The sequence below is a fragment of the Branchiostoma belcheri genome, unplaced genomic scaffold, assembly GCF_001625305.1.
Source record: "Branchiostoma belcheri isolate BF01 breed outbred unplaced genomic scaffold, Haploidv18h27 scaffold1, whole genome shotgun sequence".
Lineage (NCBI taxonomy): Eukaryota > Metazoa > Chordata > Leptocardii > Amphioxiformes > Branchiostomatidae > Branchiostoma > Branchiostoma belcheri.
In genome coordinates this window covers 161,122-184,751 of record NW_017802379.1, presented here as the reverse complement: position 1 = coordinate 184,751, position 23,630 = coordinate 161,122, and the positions used below count along the sequence as shown (strand labels likewise).

The 23,630-nt window shown below is 43.4% G+C and overlaps 1 protein-coding gene across 1 annotated transcript; it reads left to right on the top strand.

Annotated features, from left to right (window-relative positions):
* The first annotated feature begins 924 nt into the window (after positions 1-924).
* LOC109479366 (growth hormone secretagogue receptor type 1-like) lies at positions 925-23,563 on the top strand. The gene is made up of 8 exons (XM_019785058.1): positions 925-945; positions 5,928-6,081; positions 6,163-6,344; positions 7,547-7,667; positions 20,174-20,282; positions 20,859-20,960; positions 21,337-21,520; positions 22,679-23,563. Exons 1-8 carry the CDS (start codon positions 925-927, stop codon positions 23,486-23,488), a joined length of 1,683 nt encoding a protein of 560 aa, XP_019640617.1. The 3' UTR covers positions 23,489-23,563.
* The last annotated feature ends 67 nt before the right edge of the window (positions 23,564-23,630 follow it).

Sequence of the window (23,630 nt, the reverse complement as noted above, 5' to 3'; positions counted from 1 at the left end):
GGTCTACAGCATATACATCGGTCATCCTAGCTACTACGATTTCAAGCAATTTACGCCTCTTTATGGCTTGAATATCAAGTATCTTTCTTTCGCTAATTGACCCATGTACATGGGACAAACGCTTACCAAGTACACGTCGTAATGTTGATGTTTGTGTGTGCATGAAGGGCCATAATTCGCCTTAAGTGGTCTGATTTCTAAACATTATAAACGATTTGTTGACACTTTACTTCTCTATCCAACGCTGAATACAAAACTTAGCTAGGTGTGTCTCAATCTACACACACAACAGACACAGTTTGCGGAAGTTGTACTATGTTCCTCTTTGGCGATACCTTCTCAAGGTTTGACAAATTCAATGGTGCCAACTGTATCTCTAAGGTACCTCCTCGGTTGTGCGATTTTACTTCTCTCTGTGTCTATATATCATAAAACAACCTTAATTCTACACTATATACAACCCATATTCATCAGAGCTTGACTGTGTTGTTAGTCAAGGCCTTGGCCTTGACCTGCTAGGGACTCCCACCTAAAGGTGTTTGAGATTGCTCATACACCTTTTAAGTATAATATCGTTACGTAACAGCGCTGATTATACCATATTCCACTTTTGTAGACTGGGACGACAACCAATTGCAAAATGCTTCAAGAAAAACAAAAAAGGCCGGCGTCTCTCCTGTTTAGGTACACTACATGTACTGCCTTTGCTTGTTGTCCTTTGAAGACCCTTTCTGTACTCACCATACTTCAGCGAACAGCAAAGTAGAACGCCAAAACAAGTGAAGACTTCTAGCAAATACATCGTCGGTGATCGTGTGCGTTAGATCATGTTGTAATGAGGCTTATACGAGCTACATGAAGAGCGCAAACTTCCCAAAATGTGGGCGATGTTCCTTCTTTTTGTGTGTTTTTGCGGGGGCAAAGATGGCGACTGCAGATATACAGGTGTAGGGGACCGTGACATGATATGGGTGCCGCCAGGTAGCTCTATAGATACAGTGAAACCTGATCTGTATGTCAGCCTGCCAATGACCCATGCTTTCTTTGTTGATTAAAGGGAACCTGTTGTAAAAGAGCGTCACTAGAGTAACAATGACGTAGTCGTCTTTGGCTAGTCTCCAAGCAGACGTTGGGAGGCAAGATCGTAACGTACGCTTTTGCTGCAAACGGAATTTCTGGTGAAAGGAAATCAGAAGAGCTCATCATTTGCTTGGAAATTAATAGTAGTTGTAGATGCAGAAGACTTAAATGGCTTGGCCATGACTATATTAAGAATGGATGGCACAAGTATACCCGAATAAAACAGCCTTAAACTGGAGACCTCTTGGGAAAAGAAAAAGAGGCAAACCCAAAACCACTTGGAAAAGAACTGTGACAGATGGAAGTCAATGGTTTTATGTCTCCCAATGGATGTAGTGGATAAGTAAGTAAGTAACCGTAGTGCAGTTCGTATAGCCGTATCGTATAGGGGGCGCCAGTGACGAAGTTGTGCATGTGTATGACTTTCTAGGCTAAGAACAAACGCATGGACGTAATTCATGACGGAATTGAGACAGGGTACTCTCAATTCCCTCTCAATTCACTATACTTTCTTTACTGTGGGATTTGTCTAGAGCTCAGTGACGCTACCCAACGTCAACGAACTATTCTTGTTCAGATATAGATAGAATGCGATTTGAATTCCAATGAAAGCTATCGCACCCAACACTCACGTCCTGTACACCGCATCATTATCTGGGTGTTGTGGCAGGTTGTGTCCACAGTTCGACTTACCAGCAATTACGGCCAGTCTAGCGTCATAGGGGAGATAATTACCGGTGTGTGACGGCACAGCAAGTTACACTGTAAGGCCACACCAAGTAATTTTTATGGATGACGTCCGCGCGCGCATTGATTTTCACCTGTTCCCAGAAAATAACAAGAAATTCTGCTTCCTGTAACTATGACTAAAGAGTCACGACAGTAGGATAAGGGAAGATGAGATGAAAGGAAAGAAACAGGACAGGAAAACAACTGCTGCTCCACTAATTTATTGTTGTTTTCATGACGAATAAAAGATTTGTTGAACACTGTGTTCTGTCATTCAATTTGTGTCCTAACATTTGTCGTCCCTTAGTATGTTTCAGGGAGGTAGTATTTTTCAAATTTAGGCATCTTGCTTTTTTCGGCCCTTCTTGTTTTTTTTTCGCGCTCTCGCATTAGATTTAGGGTCTCCAAAGGACGTCATCCATAAAATTTACTTGGTGTGGCCTAATGATGAGAGTGGGGGAGACGCAGTGTGAAGTATAATCAAGTGTAATCCTTTTGGCAGAGGTTAACCGGCCATTGACGCAACAGTTCCTAAACGTACAGCCCACGCCGTGCCTCGCATTTGGTTAAAGTTACAGCCACGCAGGTTTTCAAAATTGTACCATGTGGTAATAAGTACAAATACATATGCAATATAGGTGTGAGTTACGTGGGCAACCGAAGGAGCGAAGAAGTTAAAGTTACAGCTACAGCCATGCAGGTTTTCAAAATTGTACCATGTAGTATAATAAGTACAAATACATTGTGCAATGTAGGTGTGAGTTACGTGGGCAACCGAAGAAGTGAAGAAGAATGTAGCAATGAGAATGTAGAATGTAGCAATAATATTACAGCAGTACTCGTTTTCTCAAGCTGGGGCTTTGGTTATAACCATGTCGGTTTTCAAAATTGTACGAGACCGAGCGCCTTCGGCACATAGCATGTGGTGATAAATACACATTGTACACTATAGATTTGGGCTACGTGGACAACCATAAAAGTGAAGAAGAATGTAGCATGGAGAAAATAATATTACAGCAGTACTCGTTTTCTCAAGCTGAGGGCTTTAGTTATAGCCATGTCGGTTTTCAAAATTGTTCCTAGCGCCTTTGGCACATACCATGTGGTGATAAAGTACAAATACTTTGTGCAACATAGGTGTTACGTGGACAACCGAAGAAGCGAAGAAGAATGTAGCATGGAGAAAATAATATTACAGCAGTACTCGTTTTCTCAAGCTGGGGGCTTTAGTTATAACCATGTCAGTTTTCAAAATTGTTCCGAGCGCCTTTGGCACATACCATGTGGTGATAAAGTACAAATACATGTGCAATTTGAATATAGGTGTGAGTTACGTGGGCAACCGAAGAAGCGAAGAAGAATGTAGCATGGAGAAAATTAATAAATCACAACAGTTCTCTTTACCTCATGCCGTGGGGTTTGCTAAATATGTTAGGACATTCCAAACGCTACCGGTATCTATCTCTTTTTTATTCCAACATTTCATGGCTAGACATGGTGCCCGCAACATCAAGTTACTACTATATCAACTTATTTTATGCCGCAGATACGGAACAAGATAATGCTCATTTTCGCCTGACTTAAGTGAGGAAAGTCATGTAAAGTGCCTTTCCCAAGAGCACAAGATCGGTGGCATGTCAGGTCAGGACTCGAACCCGGGACCTCTTGGTTCCGAGTCGAACACTCTGACGCTACATTGCACGACCCCACTATCTGTACCGGTATCTGTCATTCAACGAATGAATTCTTTTGGTAGTTACTGCGCTTGGATTGTATCTCGAATTAGACATTCCGGTTTTATCTAGATATCGCTAGAGTTAATTCACTTTATGAGTGCATGTAGTTAAAGCGCAATTTTTGAAACCATGACGCGAAAGCAAAATCGTTCGTCGCCTAAATAGGGAAAAATTGCTTTCCGGGCCATTGCTTTACGGAAACATATATTGGAAATCAAATTAGTCGTAGTGATGGCAATTTCCAAAAATGTTCAGGGCGCCGTCGATACTTCATATGTGGTGATAAATGCAATCTAGGTGCGTAGGCTGCGTAGACACTAAAAAAAGGCGAACACGTGTATAGCCACACTCGCGTCTGTATGTCTGTATGTCCGTGTGTGTGTGTGTGTGTGTGTGTGTGTGTGTGTGTGTGTGTGCGTGCGAGTGCGTGTGTCTGTGTCTGTGCGCGCGCGCGCGTGCGTGCGTCTGTCATAGGGTGTGTGTGTGTGCTTCTCTCTCTCTCTCTCTCTGTATATAAGTTTGTGTATGTGTGTGTGTGTGTGTCTGCGTGTGTGCGTATGTATATGTGTGTGTGTGTGTGTGCATGTTTGCGTGTACGTGCGCGCGCGTGTGTGTGCGCGCGTGCGTGAGCGTGTCTGTGTGTGTGTATGTGTCTTTCTGTGTGTGTGCGTGCGTGTATGTGTATGTGTATGTGTATGTGTATGTGTGTGCGTGCGCGTACGCGTGTGCATGTGTGCGCACGTGTGTGCGTGCGTGTAACTCAATTCCTAGGTTGCTTTCATGAGTCTATTCGGCGAGTTGTGGCCTAAAACATCGTCTCTTTATGATCTACAGAAACCTCAGAAAAACAGTTTCAGACGTCCTCCTTAACAACGTTAAGTCGGTCTAGACTTTTCCATCAATGGTTGTCATTATCTCAGACCTCTTCAGACACACGAGGCACACAGCTTTGACGTCACCTGCCTTCGGCAACGCTAACTATCATGCCGTAATGCCAGCGTGGATCGACCTAAATGCATGTCGTCGACACTTCTAAATTGAAATCTCAAATTGAATATTCCTACAGGTTGGTGCCGTTCATCAAGAGCACATGATTTACACATAAGTATCCTAATCGCTGAGGCAACGTGTTTTGCAATATACATGTAACTTTGCTATGGATTATTGTAAAAATAGGCCCCCAGTTCATTGAACTATGTCTCGGTAAATGGTTTAACGAGTACAAAGCCTTCATTAGCGCGCCAAATTAGTCTAACTTGCGGACATGCTTCAAAGTTCAATAACCGAAGAATCATATGTGGCAGCAAACACTGTAACAATCATGCCACAGATAATTTGATCTTCTAACGCATTATAACGTATATTTCCTTGATTCGCACTCGTATGATAGGAATAAAAAAAAAGTCCAACTAGTGTATGAAGATCACCTAGGTCAGTTGCACCACCACTAGTGAGGTGTAAACATGACCCTGTGTACTCTGGGTCCAACCTTACTCGCGTTTCGGGCGCCTGCACTGACGGAATTATCCTGAGAGGTACAGACATGTACACACGCGCCAGCGAATTCGATCTTTGTCATTCTCGGAAAGATATCTGCTCCATCACACATCCACAATGAACGGATTTGTCATCAGCTTCGTACGCGTCCTGAATTGAGGTCAATGAAGATGGGATAGTTTCATACTCAGATCACTCTTCATAGCTTCGGTATACATGTGTGTCTGACGTGTTTGGGGCATTTTTATCGTTTTTTTTTTGTACTGGTATTTTTTTTTCGGGTGGCAAATGGATACTGCCCTGCAAATTTGATACCGCCTTGCCAATTTCATACTGTCTTGCGGCTACAGTTGCTTGATTGGGGATTAATAACTTCAATGAATAGGGGGCGCTTGCCTGCAGACAAGACTTAGGAGTAGACAAGACATCTATGAGCTCTTTCATCATTGACTGGAGGTTGCTGTTAGGCTTGGGCACTGGGCAACAAATTCTGAGATTTGAATTTTTGGTGCCGTGTTTCAAATCTTTCGACCAGTTGCCTTCAAAGCGATCGTTAGCTATCTAGACTTCAGAGAAGGCAGGGAAAAAAACACGTACTGGAAAAAGTAATTCAGCCGGAATGCGTGAATGATTTCAGCATACAAACAAGTCATCTCTCTCTCTCTCTCTGTCTCTCTCTCTGTCTCCGTCTCTCTCTCTCTCTCTCCGTCTCTCTATCTCTCTGTGTGTCTCTCTCTCTCTGTCTCTCTCTCTCTGTCTCTCTGTCCCTCTCTGTCCCTCTCTCTCTCTGTCTCTCTCTCACAAACACACACACTCTAGCTCTCTGAGACGACTGCTTCTCGCCCAATCGCGCGGCCGTACCGAAGCTCCGCCCCTCTGCTCCAGGTAGCCGGCAGTACATCTTGCCAGAAACCCAAATCGTCCCTCTGCTGGCGCGAGGGCGTGAGAGAGCGCAGTCTCCAGAGATCGTATCGATCGAAAAGCCCTGTTTTCCCTCACAGTTCTTCTAAAAATTTATATTCAGCCAACATGTCGTGCGACAACGGTACCGCAACAAGTCAGCCGAATGCGACCGTCCTCTCGGGCGCCCTTCGCGACTTTCTGAGTCGTGCCGATCAACCGGAGAACGGGTCTCTGTGCAGCCCGGACTACCCAGACATGATGCTTGGTACGAGGGAGGACTACCTGTCGGAGGGCGCGCTGATAGCGGTGACTGTGATCTACGCCGCGGTGTTCCTGGTCGGCGTGCTGGGCAACGTGGCCGTCGGCCTGGCGGTGTGGGGAAGACGGGAGCTGCGGAAGGTACGGACCGTACTTATCAAGTATCTGCTTCTATGGTTTGTAATGCTATGAAGGATTTTGTTTTGTTGAATCAAATTATGTACACACACACACACAAACAAACAAACAAACACAACGTGGCTGTCGATCTGGCGGTGTGGGGAAGACGGGAGCTGCGGAAGGTACGGACCGTTTTGCTAAGTACTGTAGGATTCTGCTGCTATGATTGGTAATACTATAACAAATTGACGCACGTGAAAAACACACACAAACAAACAAACAAACAAACAAACAACAAACAAACGCAACGTGGCTGGCGGTGTGGGGAAGACAGGAGCTGCGGAAGGTACGGACCGTACTTATCTATACAATGTACTTTTTAAGCGGATTCTGCTTCTATGATTTGTAATGTTATGAAGGATTTTGTTTTGTTGAATCAAAAATGTGCATATGTATACACGCACAAATACATACACAAACAAACAAACAACAAACAAACACAACGTGGCCGTCGGTCTGGCCGTGTGGGGAAGACGGGAGCTGCGGAAGGTAAGGTCCGTACTTACCTATAGTAATGTACTTTTTTAAAGCGGATTCTGCTTCTATGATTTGTAATGGTATGAAGGATTTTGTTTTGTTGAATCAAAAACAAACAAACACAACGTGGCCGTCGACCTGGCGGTGTGGGGAAGACGAGAGCTGCGGAAGGTACGGGCCATACTTTTTTTATTTTTCAAAAATAATACATGTAGTACATAATATGCTTACCAATACTTTGTCTAAGCGGCTACTGTAGGATGCTGTTTATATTATGAAGGCCGTATTGTTGACGTGGCTGTCGGCCTGGCCGTGTGGGGAAGAAGAGAGCTACGGAAGGTACGAACCGTACTTACCGATACTTTTTTGAACGGTTACTGCAGGATTCTGCTTGTATGATTTGTAATGCTTTGAAGGATGTTGTTTTGTTGAATCAAATATGTGCATATGTACACACACACACACACACACACTGACACGCACACACACACGCACGCACGCACGCACGCACACACACACACACTGACACACGCAGATACATACACACACAAACAAACAAACACATACACAAACAAACACACGCCAACGCAGTGGCCTGACGCAGTACCGATCGACTTCATTCCCAATGTAATTTGCTCTCATACTAGTACCCTGAAATCTATCACTTTACTCCCCTTCCCCCTTAGCCGACGAATTACTTCCTGGTGAACCTGAGCGTGGCTGACCTGCTGCTCCTACTGGTGTGCATGCCGACCGCCCTGCTGGAGACATGGGTCCCCATGCCCTGGCTGCTGGGGGAGGTCATGTGTGAGTAGTCTACATCTTCTCTTCATAACTGTGCCTGTATAGCTTACATAACCGCCCTTTGGCGTTGTAGTGATGTTAGTGCATGTCAGGAAGTTTGGGTCATCGGTCTTCATTGGCTGAGAACAGCCTGCAAATACAAACAATTTTACTCCCTCCTCCCAGTCAAAATGTACATTCAAGATATGTTAACAGGAGCATGTCTGCTTTTTAACAGCACTAGAAGGCCTAGGTACATTGAAGCTCGTATACTTCCGTATCTGTATCTGTATCTGTACAGCCGGTATAACCGCCCCTCGGTGTAGCACAACAGCGTCTGTCTCTTCATAGCCAGTATAACCACCCCTTGCCGTAACACACCAGCTTCTGTATCTGTATCGCCAGTATTACCGCCCCTTGCCGTATCTGTATAGCCAGTATTACCGCCATTCTGCGTAACACAACAACTTCTGTATCTGTATCTGTATAGCCGGTATAACGGCACCTCGGCACACCAGCTTCGCAAGCACGCGGCGCGGCGGCAGTTGGCTATATTACACCGAACGACTTGTTACACCTAGCCTTTGAACATCTAGACCTAAACATTGTTTAAAGCTATCTAATGACAACGCCCCTACTGTACTTGGTGGCAGCGAGTACTCTGCGATAGTTCTAGGAAAAGATTGCGTTTTTGAACACCCCAATCCTTGGTTGATAACTCCGGTACTTGTAGGCATGACTTCGTAATGTTCTCTAATGTCAGAGATGGACCTGTCTCCGACACGCCTGACATTGGGAAACGGGAAAAATATCGCAACATTCAGAACCAATCAACCCCTACAGAGAAGCAATCGACCCATTCACCGAAATTCAGAAAGGCCAATAAATAAAAGCTAACCCCTATGGCCTTTTTTAAATTAGTTGATTTCCTCTTCCGAGTTTTCACAGATATACGAGGATAATGTCAAATCTGGGCCTACAAGGGTCGGCTTGCTTATCAAAAAATGAAAAATATCTGTCAGAAATTATCTTCTCAAAGATGTGACCTACAGAATGGTAATCAAGCCAATTGATTAAAGTTTGAGAAAGAAATAAGGGTAAAAAGCTAACCCGGTGCCCTTCTGACATTGTAGATATCATGAGTGATTCTGTCAACTTTGACGAGTCTTCACGAAAGAGCCTAATGCTATACTAGACCGCAAATATGAGCAGACTAGATTCGTCTGTATTCTTCCCCCGACAGAACAATTGTTTTGCGACGTGCGCTGTCTAATCCCCGCCTTATCATATATTCTCGCCTTGCTCTTGTTGTTAGAGAAATTTGTTCACACAATCGCTACCGCATCGCCGGGTCGCGATCCGCCCGCTATATTACGTGCTCTTCGCGATCTGTAACAAATATTGCCTGACATAATGTCGACATTGTGACACGCCGTATTATCGAACGGAACATTGTGCACCCACTGCGCGAATTGTTATGAATGGGTTCGTACCTAGTAATGGTTAAACGCGAGAGTTGGCAGTTTTTCAATGACGTTCTCTAGTTCGCGCACAGATGAATGGCACAGTTTGAATCTCTTATCTTCGCAACGGTTGGCTTTGCCAGCTTTTGTGTTGTTACGCCGGCGGTTGGGCGCTGCGTGCTATGATCATTCAGTCGGCAGTACGTTAGAGTATTCGCCACATGTACGCCTAAGAATATATCAGTCTCTGTCGGCCAAAAAAAGCTGAACTCTCCAACGACAACTAGCTATGCTTCTGGATCCCTGCTGAGTCACAATAAACAAACAGTGACAGAAGACTTCTTATATATCTTTCTATTTTCTATTATCTTTATAATTAATATCACCAACTACACACCCGGCATATTACATAGTGATGGTGGATTACGAGAATCATTTCTAAACGCAGACCTGTAATTGTTTCTGTATTAAGAATAATTGAAAAACAACATCAAAGCTGTTTTCGTTCCACAGGCAATACCATATTTGAATATCAATCCTACATGTGCTTTGCATCCACCGTTTTCGCAGAATTATGTGTGGGTTGGGCTATATATATATATACCCGTATGGCACAGCCGACACTGACATTGAGATAGTGTAACCTTCTCAGAAAGCGAAAAACAAAAACTGACGACCAGAGCTAGACGTGAGCTGCATTAATTCACAACACTTCGGGTCCGATTGACTTTCTCTGGCATTATAGTTGACGGTGTAACAAGAAAACGCTAATGGCTTTTACCTTACGATTAGAGAAGATTTCCTTGCACACTTGCTAAGGCCATGTTGATTTGATTATATGGATGACATCCTCTGGGAACCCCAAAACTGATGCGCGCGTGCGAATAAAAAAAAGGTTGGCAAAAAAAAAAGTTGCTTTCACTATGAAATCTACGTGGTCATGAAGGTTCAACAAATGGCACAGAATATGTTATGGCGAATAATCTACTCTTCGAATTCATTTCGTTACATTTTTGTCTTTTTTCCTTTGATTTTGGCATTCTACGACATTGGTATCGTTTCTAAATGTTTTCCTTGCAACTTATGGTATATTTTTGCTCATTTAGCAACTGTTTTGCACGATTTACAGTATGGTTGAAAACTTTTTTTTGGAAACGGCCGAAAATTCATGCGCGCGTGGATGTCATCCATATAATCAAATCAACATGGCCTAACTGCAAAGCCGTACATATGTGCAAGCCAAAAATAACGTAAAATTAATGCAGGCTACATTATACTTTTTCCTGAGCAGATGGTACTCGGTAGCAACAGTTGTTCGAGAGAACACAATATTCAGCACCGAGGCCAGGCTCAAGAGCACAGGTGGCCCGCATGTGAGGTCAATGGCAAATCACCTTCCATTGATAGAGTGTACGGGAGGGATGGAAGGGCTTTGAAAAAAACATGTTTGATGGCTCTTAAAGATTACCCATCACGACAGTATGACAGAAAGATGAAGAAGAGCGCAGCAGAAACGCATCCAAATCAATTACATACTACATACCTAGCTTACCGATTACTGGTAAGCTAGGGGTGATGCAATACAATAATGTGCCGTAAAAAAGTTTCAAATGCATATGACGATGCTGAACTTCATTCCAACTCAATGGTACACGGATAAATTATTCAGCCACCAGTCTCACCTTCATCAGGATAAGTAACCAATAATTACTACCAACACTGGTGAACTTTTTTGACAAGTTTCAAATACAATGACGCTTTAGATTTTCTCTTCAAATTTGGCCTTATCGCAATGATGGAACTTCTTTTGCCTTTTGTCACACACACACACACACACACACACACACACACACACACACACACACAAACTGCGATAGAAAAAAGATGAAAATACTGATTGTTTGTTGACATGTCCGGTACGGCTAATTGGACGTTTGAAATTGGGCAGTTGGGAGGGAAAGAGGAAGTAAAGAGCCCAGCGGAAGCCGGGCCACACGAGTTAACATGGACGTTAATCAATCTTAGGAGACCCATTAACTGCAAAATACTGGCTTGGAGTTAGTCCCTTAGAGAGGATGTGGATTCAGTTAATCCAGAATGACTGACAGACCGGCACTCTTGGGTGTTGTACGCTTGTCATCAGGAAAAGTAAAGGCCCAAGTGACGAAGCTGCTGCTTTCCGGTATTTAAGATCAAGGTACTTTGTTTTATTCTGGCGGTTATTTTATAGCAGCGTGTGAAGATACGTCTGTTTCAAATTACCGCTAAGGCTCACATGGATTTCTCTTAATGAACCTGACATCGCTTCATGTTAGAACGTCTATCCTTCGTGACGCACAGACAAGAAGAATTCACCTTCGGAAAACATTTTTAGTTTTAGTTTTAGTCGATATTGTGTCAAGTCACCACTAATGGCTTTACCTACGATCAGACAGGATAGATACATTTCCAATTTTTTCTAAGAATCCATTTACCATCCAGACAGCCAAGCTGTTTGCAGGCCAAAAATAAAGTAAATTTACTGCAGGCTACGTTATACCTGATCCTGAACAGAAGGTAGCTCGATAGCGCAAGAACACGGAATTCAGCACCAAGGACAGGCACAGGTGGCGGATACGTCAATGGCAGGCTCCCGTTGATTGAGTGTACAGGAGGGAGAGGAAGACCTTAAACAAACTTGTTTTATGGCTTTTAAAAGATTAACCAGGCACGATAGAGGGTCGGGAAGAGCGCAGTATGCACGCATCCAAAACATGCTAAGTATGGAACACCGGTGACTGATAAAACTAGTAAAAATGCGGTCGTAAAAAAGTTTCAAAGACTTTGACGTTCTAGGTTTTCACTTCAGGTATAGTCTCATCACACTGACGAAATTCTGCTCGGTACGGTTAATTTGAAATTTAAAATTGGGCACTGAATCACTGAAAAAGATAATATTTTAATACAACCAAGTGTTTTATTCAAACGATGTTTCGATGACCGTCTGTCACCTTCATCATGGCAATTCTGACTGGTTCACATTGCACTGCAGCACAGGTGTCACTGCTAAAGATTTTTTGCCAAACGAACAATATTTACATATATACATGGTTACAGGGACTGTATCAACAATGCGCTTCACGGGTTGAAATCGGACAGTTTGTAGTAAAGGAGGAATCAAAGAACTCACCTGAAACCGCTGTCTTAGCAACGGCCAAAACAAGTAATTAGCACTTACCGACCAGTCCCAGGACGCAGTTTAGTGACCTAGCAACAAAATCATTGATAACGAAACAAGCCTGTTTGTTTCTTTGTAACGCACCAAACAAGTCATTAAGAATTAATTTCTGTCCACGCTCTTCCTTTTGACTGACCCACAACCAAGTCAAACTGTGAAAAGGCCACGTTATGTAAACACGTTTACGGATGTAAGCATGCATCATTAAAAATCTATCGGCTGAAAAAACAAACAGTCACGACGCCACATCAGTAACGGTGCCATGGACGAATAGTGGACTGCTAATTGCCTAGACCTTAGGTCTACTCTCCCAATCAGACATCATCAAAAGATGCTCTAAACTAGTTTACAACATTTGCAACATCTGCGCACATACTTTTGACCGTAGCACGAAAGCTAACGCCGAATTTATTCTTAGTAAAATCCAATACATTAGACGTGAAAGCGTATATCCGCTAGCTCAGACATCATTTGATGTGCTTTTATCATTCCACTTCTGGCAAATGCACATGAACAAGAGTACTCGGCAAAACCATTTGCCAATCAATTAATGAAAGGAGTTCAGTTTCAAAGATAAATTTCGTCACAAGCTGTTTTCAAAGATATCTAAGGTTACGAACGCTCTTTAGGAGAGTCAAAGCACTTATTGGATAGGAGAAAATGAGCAATGGGTTTTTTCCTGGCTGTTTTTAATGATGTTCCCACACAACTGACCTCCGGGAAGTGTGTTCTGCATCCTAACTGTGTTCTATCAGCTTAAAAGGCTTTTAACAGTCTTTTCCCCATTTTCTTTGCAGGCATTTAGCCAGAGACAGAATGAGCATGCATGGAAATGGTGTACATAAAGTTTAGGGTCGAGCGTTACTCGCTTCGAGGGCACCGAAATGAAGGAAAGATGTTAATAGATGTGAATGAGGTTTTGTCTCAGGTTCTGTCTTATGTTGAACTTCAGTGATGATTCATAGCGCCAAGGAGTGGCAATAGCGGTTAACTTGAGGTTGTTTTTGGTAGGAGCACCGAAGCGAATCCTTAAGAATGTAGAGCTATATCAAAGGCGATAGTTCCTTGGCACTAACCATAGAGTAGCTAAAACAAGTCGACAAGTTTAGCAACTTTTTCTTCACGCCTTCTCAAACAATTTACGTCTCTTTGGAAAACAGAGAGTATTCTTTATTTAGTTGGAATCTTTATCTATATAAAGCAGACATTGGGGTATAGAATAGACAAGGGAGTAGGTAAGTATAATGCATCCCCTCGGCGATATACACCAAGAATTCCCATGATGTACTTTATTGAACCACGAAGTCAGCCCACGTAATCCATATCGATGAAAAGTAGGGCTCCTCCAGGAAAGAAAAAATCAAGGATGTGCAGCCGCAAGCTCAAGATTGCCGAAATTACTTCTGGCAACAACCTTCTGATCCTGAAGCGGTGTGAATGCCACGCTTTCTACACTTTGTCTGTCAATGTTCAAGGTTCAACGAACTCAATATTGGGCAAAACGACGTCCTACCCTCAGGACGATTGCTCTAGACTGCGGTGTCTTTATTGGATAAATTGTACTGGTAACACACGCGACTGGTTCTACTGATCCACAGGTCATCCCAGGTAATACATGGAACTGCGGAGGGTGGTGTTTCTGAGAAATGTGATTTGGTAACGTTATATCGATCTTTTGATACGTCGTTTGTTCTCGAAGTAGAGGAGGAGAACGTTCTCAAAACCTTCAAAGTCTTACGTGGCTGTAAGTAAGAACTTGCTACATCAGCTCCACTTAGTAAGGTCATGTTAGTTTGATTATATGGACATATTTCGTCCCGACTGTGAATCGTACAAAGCAGTTACAAAATGACCAAACTGAAATGTACGCCGTAGGTTAAAGAAAAAATATTGGAAAACGATACTAATGTCGCAGAATGCCAAACTACATTCCAAAGAAAAAGAAGAAAATGTGAAGAAATAAAAATGAAGAGTTTATCATTCGCTGTACCATTTGTTCAACAGTTAATGTTCACGTAGATTTCAAACTTTTTTGCCAAACTTTTTTATCGCACGCTCGCATCAGCTTTGGGGTTCCAAGAGGATGTCATCCATATAGAATTCTAATGGGAAATTAAAGTTAATCGTGCAGCTCATTGTATAATTTCATACAATTCGTGAGGGCGGGCACTTCTTTAATACAAAAGTCGGAACATTTGAAAGGCCAGGGGTAATTTTCCTGGTCCCATCACAGAAAAGAGGACGGCGAAATGTCAAAACGCCAAGGTTTTCTGTGATGATGAATGTTCTCTGCGTCAGAAGGCGCGGTGGTCTGCCAAACCACGCGAGAGTTGATTCAGGGGTCATGGCCTTCTATTTATTTACTTATTACAACAGACTAGCCTCCATAGCATGCCAAAAACTGGGGGTTTGGGGGCCTTCAGGGTCTTTGGGAGCTTTTATGTGCTATTTTCTGATTGCATATAGACAACATAGCCAGCCTGATTAAATTACCCCCGAGCTGGGCTAATCAGAAAACAGCCGAAGACCACCAAACCCCCAGTTCTATAAGCCTACTATGGAGGCTTACAACCCAACTAGTCGTAAATAAAATCGTCAGGCATACATACAAATACAAACAAATACAAATGAGAAGATACGCAGTGGCCTTCCAGGGTTGCAAGAGTTCACTGCCAGGTGTTGAAGGCAATGGAGGCCATTGCTGTCTTAAAGAGCACTCAAAACAAGTTCTCAGCTTCTTCTGTAAAGTTCAAAACACGTTCAACTTGTCGGTTTCCTTCCTGACCAAGGAGCTTCAACAAGGTAGAACGTCCTTGTTCCCGACTACGGGCATCCGCATTAGTACTTGTGAAGCTTTCATTGATTTTTCACTGCAGTGTAAAAAAACAATTGTCTTAAAAAACGCTTAAAACAAGTTCTCAGTCTCCTGTGTAAAAGTGCAAAACACGTTTAACTTGTCAGGTTCCTTCCTTACTGCAGACATCCGCATGAGTACTTGTGAAGCTTTCTATGCTTTTTCACTGGAATGTGAAAAACCGTTGTCTTAAAAAACGCTCAAAACAAGTTCTCAGCTTCTTCTGTAAAGTTCAAAACACGTTCAACTTGTCGGCTTCCTTCCTCACCAAGGAGCTTCAACAAGGTAGAACGTCCTTGTTCCTGACTGCGGACATCCGCATTAGTACTTGTGAAGCTTTCTATGTTTTTTTACTGGAGTGTGTAAAACCGCTGTCTTACAAAAACGCTCAAAACAAGTTCTCAGTCTCCTGTGTAAAAGTGCAAAACACGTTCACCTTGTCAGGTTCCTTCCTGACTGCGGAAATCCGCATCAGTACTTACTAGTATGATGTGGGTTTTCACTGAAGTGTGAATCGTAATTGACCTGACAGTAGGTGTGCGCTCCGCAAAGCACATTAGAGGCCGGGCGACTCGTGTGTTTTGATTTTGTTGTGCTGTTGAGTTGAAGTATTAGTGTTTTCCATTAGGATTCACACCTAATCGGGTTTTCTTTGAACACGAGACCTTGATCATCGCTAAAATGCAGCGCTAATCTTTTCTTTTAGCCTTGAATGAAATGCGTTTACAAACAACCTTGGATAGGGTGAAGGGACGTGTCGAGTACAATGAAAATAGAATGAAGAGAGATAGAGAGAAAGAGAGAGAGAAGGGAAGATAGAGAGAGTATGGCAGTATGAAGAGAGCTCTGTCTTCAATCCCTTAACATTGATGCCAGTGATCTTCGACTTAAATTCTAGCAGCTGTTACATTAAAAATAACCCTGGTACGCATGTGTGTACGCACACGTGTATTACTAGTAGTTTGAATGCAAGCAATACAATGTAACTGTCATAGAGGGAATATCTACGGTTTTCCATGGCCAGTCTTTGCTAGAAGAAACACATTTATACTAAAGCAACCATAATCGGGAAAACATCTGTCGGCGACAGCGGCGCGTGGCGTGCCGCCTTTGTGACCAAATACGGTCGTTTCTTTGATTTCTGCCTTTGAAGCTCACACCAAGGGCGTCATACCACACTGTCGTGAAACAGCAGCTTTCTCTGAAGTGTATTCAACAACTGGGGAAGGAGCAGCGAAATCGTAATTAGGACGGAGTGAAGCACACAATCTTTGCTTTGATTTTGGTTATACAAATATTGTGCGGATGGATGTCAAGTGTTTTAAGTCATTACGCTTTAATTGTTTTGCAAGTAGTGAATCGTTTGATCTACAGTCGACCTACTTTATTCCGGAGCTCCCAGGTTGTCGTGTCAACGGTAGGGAACAGCTCCTAGCAAAAACAGGTCGAGTTCGATTTAGAGCTAGAGAGAAGAAGAAGAGAGGCAATATATGAGAGGATGTACAACCTCACCCTCAAAAGGAAATGGGGGGTACGGGTAGAACTCTCTGGCACTTGAAATTTGGCGCTCCCAGCACTAAGGACAGGCAACACTTAAGCTCCTGTTCTGAAACAGCACGAGCTTTCTGACTCATTTGCGTGAAACTTATCTTGATTTTGTCGAACTTTTATTTCCAATTGGACTATCAAAATCTTTCTCTACTTCATTTGCTTACCAATCAATAGTTCCTGTTTATAAACGTGCTGAATTCAAGACCTCTCCAGTGTCACTGAAGTAAGATAGTGAAACGTCTGGCCGTTTCCAAAATCATACCCAGTTGCTTGAGCAACTTTGTTTTGCAGATCTTATTACTCGGATTTCTAATCTTCACCGACGTAGCTCCATAAATAGCTTCATTGAGGTTGTTTCACCATGTTGGTAATTCAAAATCAATATACGCTGGATTCGTAGCTACAAAAACAAGATATCTCATCTGCCCACGTTTCGGTGACCTTTCGGCTTCCGTTCTGAGGGTGCAGTGAACTCTACTCATGAGTGGTGGACTCTGGTCATGGCGGGATGAGCGATGAACTAGCGAGGCGTGAATACAGCCCTGCGGTTCTGACAGCCCATCCGAACGCGTGTTGCAAACGTGATAATAACAGTCAGAAGAGTTGTAAACAAGTACTGAGTTTGAATCCTGCCTTGCTGCCGATCTTGTGCCCCTGGGAAAGGCACTTTACTGTGTGCACGACTTTTCTCACTTAACTCAGGCGAAAATGAGTATTGTCTATTTTTCATCTGCGTTGGTGACGGCATAGAAATAAGTGGCCATAAGTTGAAAAAAAAACTTGGGTGCCGTCATCTTATTTTGTGTCAAGTGTTACAATAAAAAAACAAATATTGGTTACTTTTGGTACAGCATCAGGGCATATCCGGGATTTGAACCCTGGACCGCAAGGTTCTGAGTCATCAGTTCTAACAGCCCAGCACGATTTGTGTTGCCGCTATGCAAATTCCCCGTACTACCAATTATCCTACCAATTTCGCCTTATGATACTGAGAATTTGAAGAACTTGATTTTGATGAGGGCTTCTTTTAGTACCACCTTAATAAGTACTTAATTACCCTCTGGTCCAGGCTCATCAAGTCTTAATTACCCTTCTCAAACCTTGCAGATTGGTCTCATTGTGCGATTTTAATGACCACCCGAAGGAATTATTCACTTCACGAAAGAATCCCGGGCGAATACACTTCATTGGATCATTGCTTGTTATCCACTGTCTACGAAGAATTGAATGGAGACGCTCAGAATGTGAAATCCGCACTATATCACCTTCACCTTGCTCCATCCTCGTCTGGAGGTTTTGGGACTGTGATAGCGTGTAGCACAAGCTTTCTCCGCCCTTCTCTGTCCTTGGCTATCTGCGTGCAGTCAGCCAGGGACCTGCCTGTCCATTGTCTAATACCAGCCCAGAAAAGAACAAGAAATACTAGTCATGCCATCAAATACCAATTTTGAAAGTTATCAACCAAGGATTGAGGTGTTCAAAAACTCTTATTTTGCTAGAACTATAGTAGAGTGGAACTCGCTGCCACCAACTACAGTTGGGGCATCATCACTAGAAAGCTTTAGACACCTCCTGCAGTTAGATGTGAAAAGATTGGGCGCAACAGGTCGTTCGGTGTAATATAGCCAGTTGCTACCGCGCCGAAGGGCGGTTATACCAAGGAGTTTAAAAATCAGATACTGATAATATGATTACAGTAGCACATACGACAAAGTTATTCAGCATTGGAGTTAGAGTATAACAGTATTATTCCATTCAGATTGTCTCCTACAATGTAACTACGACACAAATCCTTTTTACTCGCGCTGCTGACTTGGAACAGACGATGTGATGAATCAGGATTTCCCGTTCTGACCCTGACGTTAATACTAGTACATGTTTCTCAAGCGGCGTGTGAAAGAAGTAGACAGGCTCTGTCGATCCAATTCCATGCTCCACCTGTGTGGGTATTTATTATATAAGCCCTAACATCAAACACGGTACAGCTTTTATAACAGTAGAAGCTTTTCCGGTGAGCTTAAGTATTTAGGATCGATAACCAATTACTCGATGTGCAGTATTCATCCTAAGCTTCTTCGTTCTTCTTCTTCTTGAGGAAACTTTTAGATCAACCTGCTTAGAAACACGCCAGTAGCTCAAAGTAACTGAGATGTATACGTTTCAAATTAGCAACTGACATGAGATGACGTAAATTGAGGAAATGCTTTGAAATGATGAAATATAAACCAAGGAGCTTCGATGAGCGCTCCTTGAATAGACAAACTATACTGTAGAGTTTAATGTGGCACCTTTGAAACATGGAATCTACATGTATTCTGGATCTTTGTCAGTGTCAGCATCAATATAAAGTGAATCTTACATGATAAGTTACATCTGAAAGATACTAAAGCTACTCAACTATCCATTGCAAATTCTCGAGTAATCAAGCACAGATTTGATGGTTTAAACATGAGGCTTATTATCATGAGACGCGGTGTTGTGTGGAGGAAGAGATCAATCTCCTATCCTCCCACACATACATGCGTAGGCGTTTGTAGTTTCAACCGAGCACTTCAGAACTTCGGCAGCATCTGTCCCTGTCAGCAGCTGTAATAACGTACGTTTTCTCTTTCACGAGTTCTTCATCAACCTCGCATTTTCCGGACCTTATCTTGCTTGAGGTCCTAATAATGTCCATCTCTTAAACGGCCGTTGCCACTTGAAACGGTCGATGCCATATATAAGAACTTGCTTGTGCTCTTAATCAAACCTTACTGCTTTATTCATCATAGTGTATACTGTGCTATTATTATTAATCGTAGTTTATCTATAAGAGGTCAGATAGACCTTTCGACTCCTTAAGGCACTCTGAAGCCCCCACAACGCGTAAGGACTGTTCAAACGCAACAATATGCTAATTTCAATGACACTATTTTGTTCTTAGCATGAAAGTTCATCTGTGTTGGTATACTTCATTATGACAAACAGTATTTTGTGTTCATGTCACGTCTCTCCATTGCGTACATTTACTTCCTTCGTCTTGTGTTATACCCTCCGGCCATTTGGTATCTTCACGTTGCCGCTTGCCTCTATCTATTTCAGTTCTTTTACGATAACTCAAGAAGGTGTATGAATCGTAATTGCTGGAGATTTCATATACTTGCCGCATTTGGAAGCTAAGTGAAGGTGAACATCATTGAACATAACTAATTCAAATCAGGGCTTCATTTGCATAATGAATTACGAAATGTTACAGTAATTTTCCTTGCTAAAATACAAATGTGTCTGATTCTGTGATAGTGTCCTTGGGTGAAGAATATGATTTCGTGCAAATGATTATCTTATTTGCATAATCAATGAGAAACATTTTCAATTCGTCAGTTCTAAATGTAAACATCATCTGGCGAAGGTATGAGGTCGTAGAACTCGTTTTGAACTTGTTTTAATTCTCTGCCGATGACTGCAGGTAAGCTGGTGCCGTACCTGGAGATGGTTGTTTGCCAGGCCTCCGTGCTCACCATCGTGGCCGTGTCCATGGAGCGGTACCTGGGACTCACGCACCCTCTCAGGGCCAGGTAAGAGATAAAGTGAAGTTTTTTGCAAGTACAAGCCCGAGGGCTGATTGGAAGTACAGACAACATGTATGGGCAAGATAGTACAATGATTTAAGGGACGACGTCCAACGATATATCACATGCTAATGCGTACTACTACCAACCGGTTCGACTACTGTGTACAGTTTCAACTTCTTTTTGTTAAGACAGTTGTAGATGTATGAACACATGGAACGTATACATGTCTAATTCTATAATTCCAGAAGGCCTCTTAATGAATGAATGAAGGAATGTGCACCAGCAGCCATACTAGAACAGTGTAGTCATTTCATGTGTTTCACAACAAAGCGTATATCGTCATGTAACAACATAGGTGCCGTCCTTGGTGCTGAATCAGCATCTCATGTACACCAGAACTATCTGTGTAATACTACCTACCGGTTAGACTACTATATACAAATTTAACTTCTTGTTCCTTCTGCAGACAGTTGTAAATGTGCATGTATGGCTATATGGAGCTTATAATACTTACAATGAGTGCATCCATGCTTTGCCTTTATTATTAGTGATTCAATTATATCTCCTCCCACCCGGCAGGTCTCTGTGCACCAGCAGTCGGACCGGCAGAGCTGTCATCCTGCTGTGGGTCACCTCCCTGCTGGCCGGGTCACCCGTGCTGTCCATCGCCGAAATAAAGACGTAAGACAGTTACGCAAGCAACTGAATATGATTTTGGAAACCGCCAGGTAGCATCCACTACCTTTCGTCAGTGAAACTGACAAAGAACAAAGTTCAGTGAAACTGAAAAAGACACATTTTTGATAGTCCAATAGAAAACAAAACTTTTTTGTCTTGTATAATTCTCAAATGCCAAATTTTCATCCCACCCGAACTATTAAATAACCATGCCAAGTGTTGGAGAGAGATTGAGGCCTTGTTGGGCTACACCTTCCAATGACACAATGCCCTGCCTAAGACGCAACAGATTCATTAACCCATTCAGCCTAAAATGTCAATCGAGTCTGCTTTTTTTAAACTTTCATTTAAATCCCTTTCTCTGATTTCATGGCTTCAGGTTTCACCATAACGACACCGGCACCATCACGATGTGTGACACGACCGTGGACGAGACGTGGAAGACGGCGTACGTGCTGGGCAACACCGTGCTTTTCTTCGTGCTGCCGATGCTGCTGCTCTGCGTGCTCTACTCGCTCATCGGCCGGAAGATGATGGGGACGTGTCGGCTCAACTCTGAGGAGGTGGGCATTTTTTTGTCTTTTTCTAGTCAAAAGTAACACACTGTTTCTTCAATTGTAGTCGTGTTTTTTCACAAAATATACCGCAATGAGCGTCGGGGATACCAAAGATGATGGGAACATGTTGACTCAACTCTGAGGAGGTGGGGCATGTTTGGTGACTTTTTAGTTTCTCGTCTCGAAGTTATAAAAAAGCCAGCACACTGAAATGTTTCCTAATTGCAGTCGTGTTTTTTTCCACAAAATATACCGAAATGAGCGTCGGTGATACCAAAGATGATGGGAACGTGCCGACTCAACTCTGAGATGGGGCATTTTAGTGTCACAACCCACAAAGCTGCAATCAACACTAAAATGTTTCGTCAATTGTTTTCGTGTTTTTTTTTCAGTAGGTGCAGGATTTTGACACTGTTGATGTTTAGGATGTTGTAATTTAGTAATAGTTTATGTACTGTGTATTTGTTGTGTGTACTTTTATGTGTATCCAGGATTACCTGAAAAACAGGCCGGGATGGCCTGAGTTGTAATTACTGGTGAAATAAAATAAACTGAAACTGAAACTTTCACAAAGTATACCGTACTGTGTGTCGGTGCATGTGGAAATACTCGTCTAACATTCTGGACTGGAGTGTCTGTGTCATGGCTGACGTATGTGGCATCGCGTGGCGTAATGGCCAGATTCGATCCCCTGACATGCCCCACGGCATTTTACACGGCTTTACTCTCTGTAAGGTCGAGTGACACCCACCGGGCCTGTCGGCTAATCGTTCATACTGTGTCCAAAAACACTGATCAATGAGGACGGAGACGGATTTTGTGTGCCAAGATCTGATCATATGCCACTACGGGCGGTAAATTTTTTGACGTATGATGTGAGCAAAGGTTATAAAATGGGCTTAAAGCTCTTCCACCCCTTTCAATCTAAAGCAGACTACGTCATTCCATCTTGGAATGAACATAGTATATTGTGTCCTCTGCAGGCCAGTAACAGCCTTGTAGAGCGTCAGCTAGCTATATTACACCTAACGACCTGTTACACCCAGTCTTTGCACGTCTAACTGCAGAAGTTGCTTTATAGTGATGATGCCCCAACTGTACTTGGTGTCAACGAGTTCCACTCTTTGATAGTTCTTCAAAATACGATTTTTTAATCCTCCGCAGGCCAGTGACAGCCTTGTCGAGCGTCAGCGTTCCAGGCGGCGGGTGGTGTACATGATGGCCACGGTGGTCGTGGTGTTCTTCGTCTCCCTGCTGCCTCAGCGCGTCGTGCAGCTCTGGCTCATCTTAGCTACCCGCGAAGACATCGACTCAGCCTTCTCTCAGCACGACCTGCAGATCCTGGTCGTCTTCCTGCGCATCATGCTGTACCTCAACTCCACGCTGAACCCGATCATCTACACGCTGTTCTCCACGCAGTTCCGCAACGCCTTCTTACGCCTCGTCGGGTTCAAGAACAAGTCCACCTCCGTCCAGAGGACCACCAACACCCGATTCTGGCTCGTGCGGTACCGGAACACGCTGGAGATCCACGGCAAGGGAGCGCACCGGACGAAGACGGAGCCAGGGTTCATCACCCCGCAGTCGTACCCGATGCTCCCCATCGTCACGCCTCCCGGCATCACGACGAATAAGAGAAGCAAAAGACTCGCCAGTCGGCCTCCGATGACCGCCTCCCCGCGCACATGCACACCCTCTCCGGTAAGCCTGCACGTGAGACACAACTCCATCGTGTCCATGGTCCCGACCATCCACTTCAGTGACTCCGATGATCACATTGACCAGGAGGTGCCAAAGAACGAAGAAGTGCAGATCTATGAGGTCCGGCCAGACAATACCCTCCTCAGACCTTTCGGCGGGGAGACAAGCAGAATCACCAACAGCACGTCTCTGAGAGATGTCTACACTGACTCCGCGGCAGAACAAAACGATGCGGACACAAAGAACTGTACACCTATATCAAAGAGCTTCTAGACAGTTATGGCGACAATATAGGGCTAATCTATTCCAACTACAGCTCGAGTCCGCTTAGCCCCACAAAATGCCGATGTTCTCATGTACAATACCATTAGCCTATTCCTGGCTTCGGGAAGCGGCTGGAAAGAGTAGAAATTGG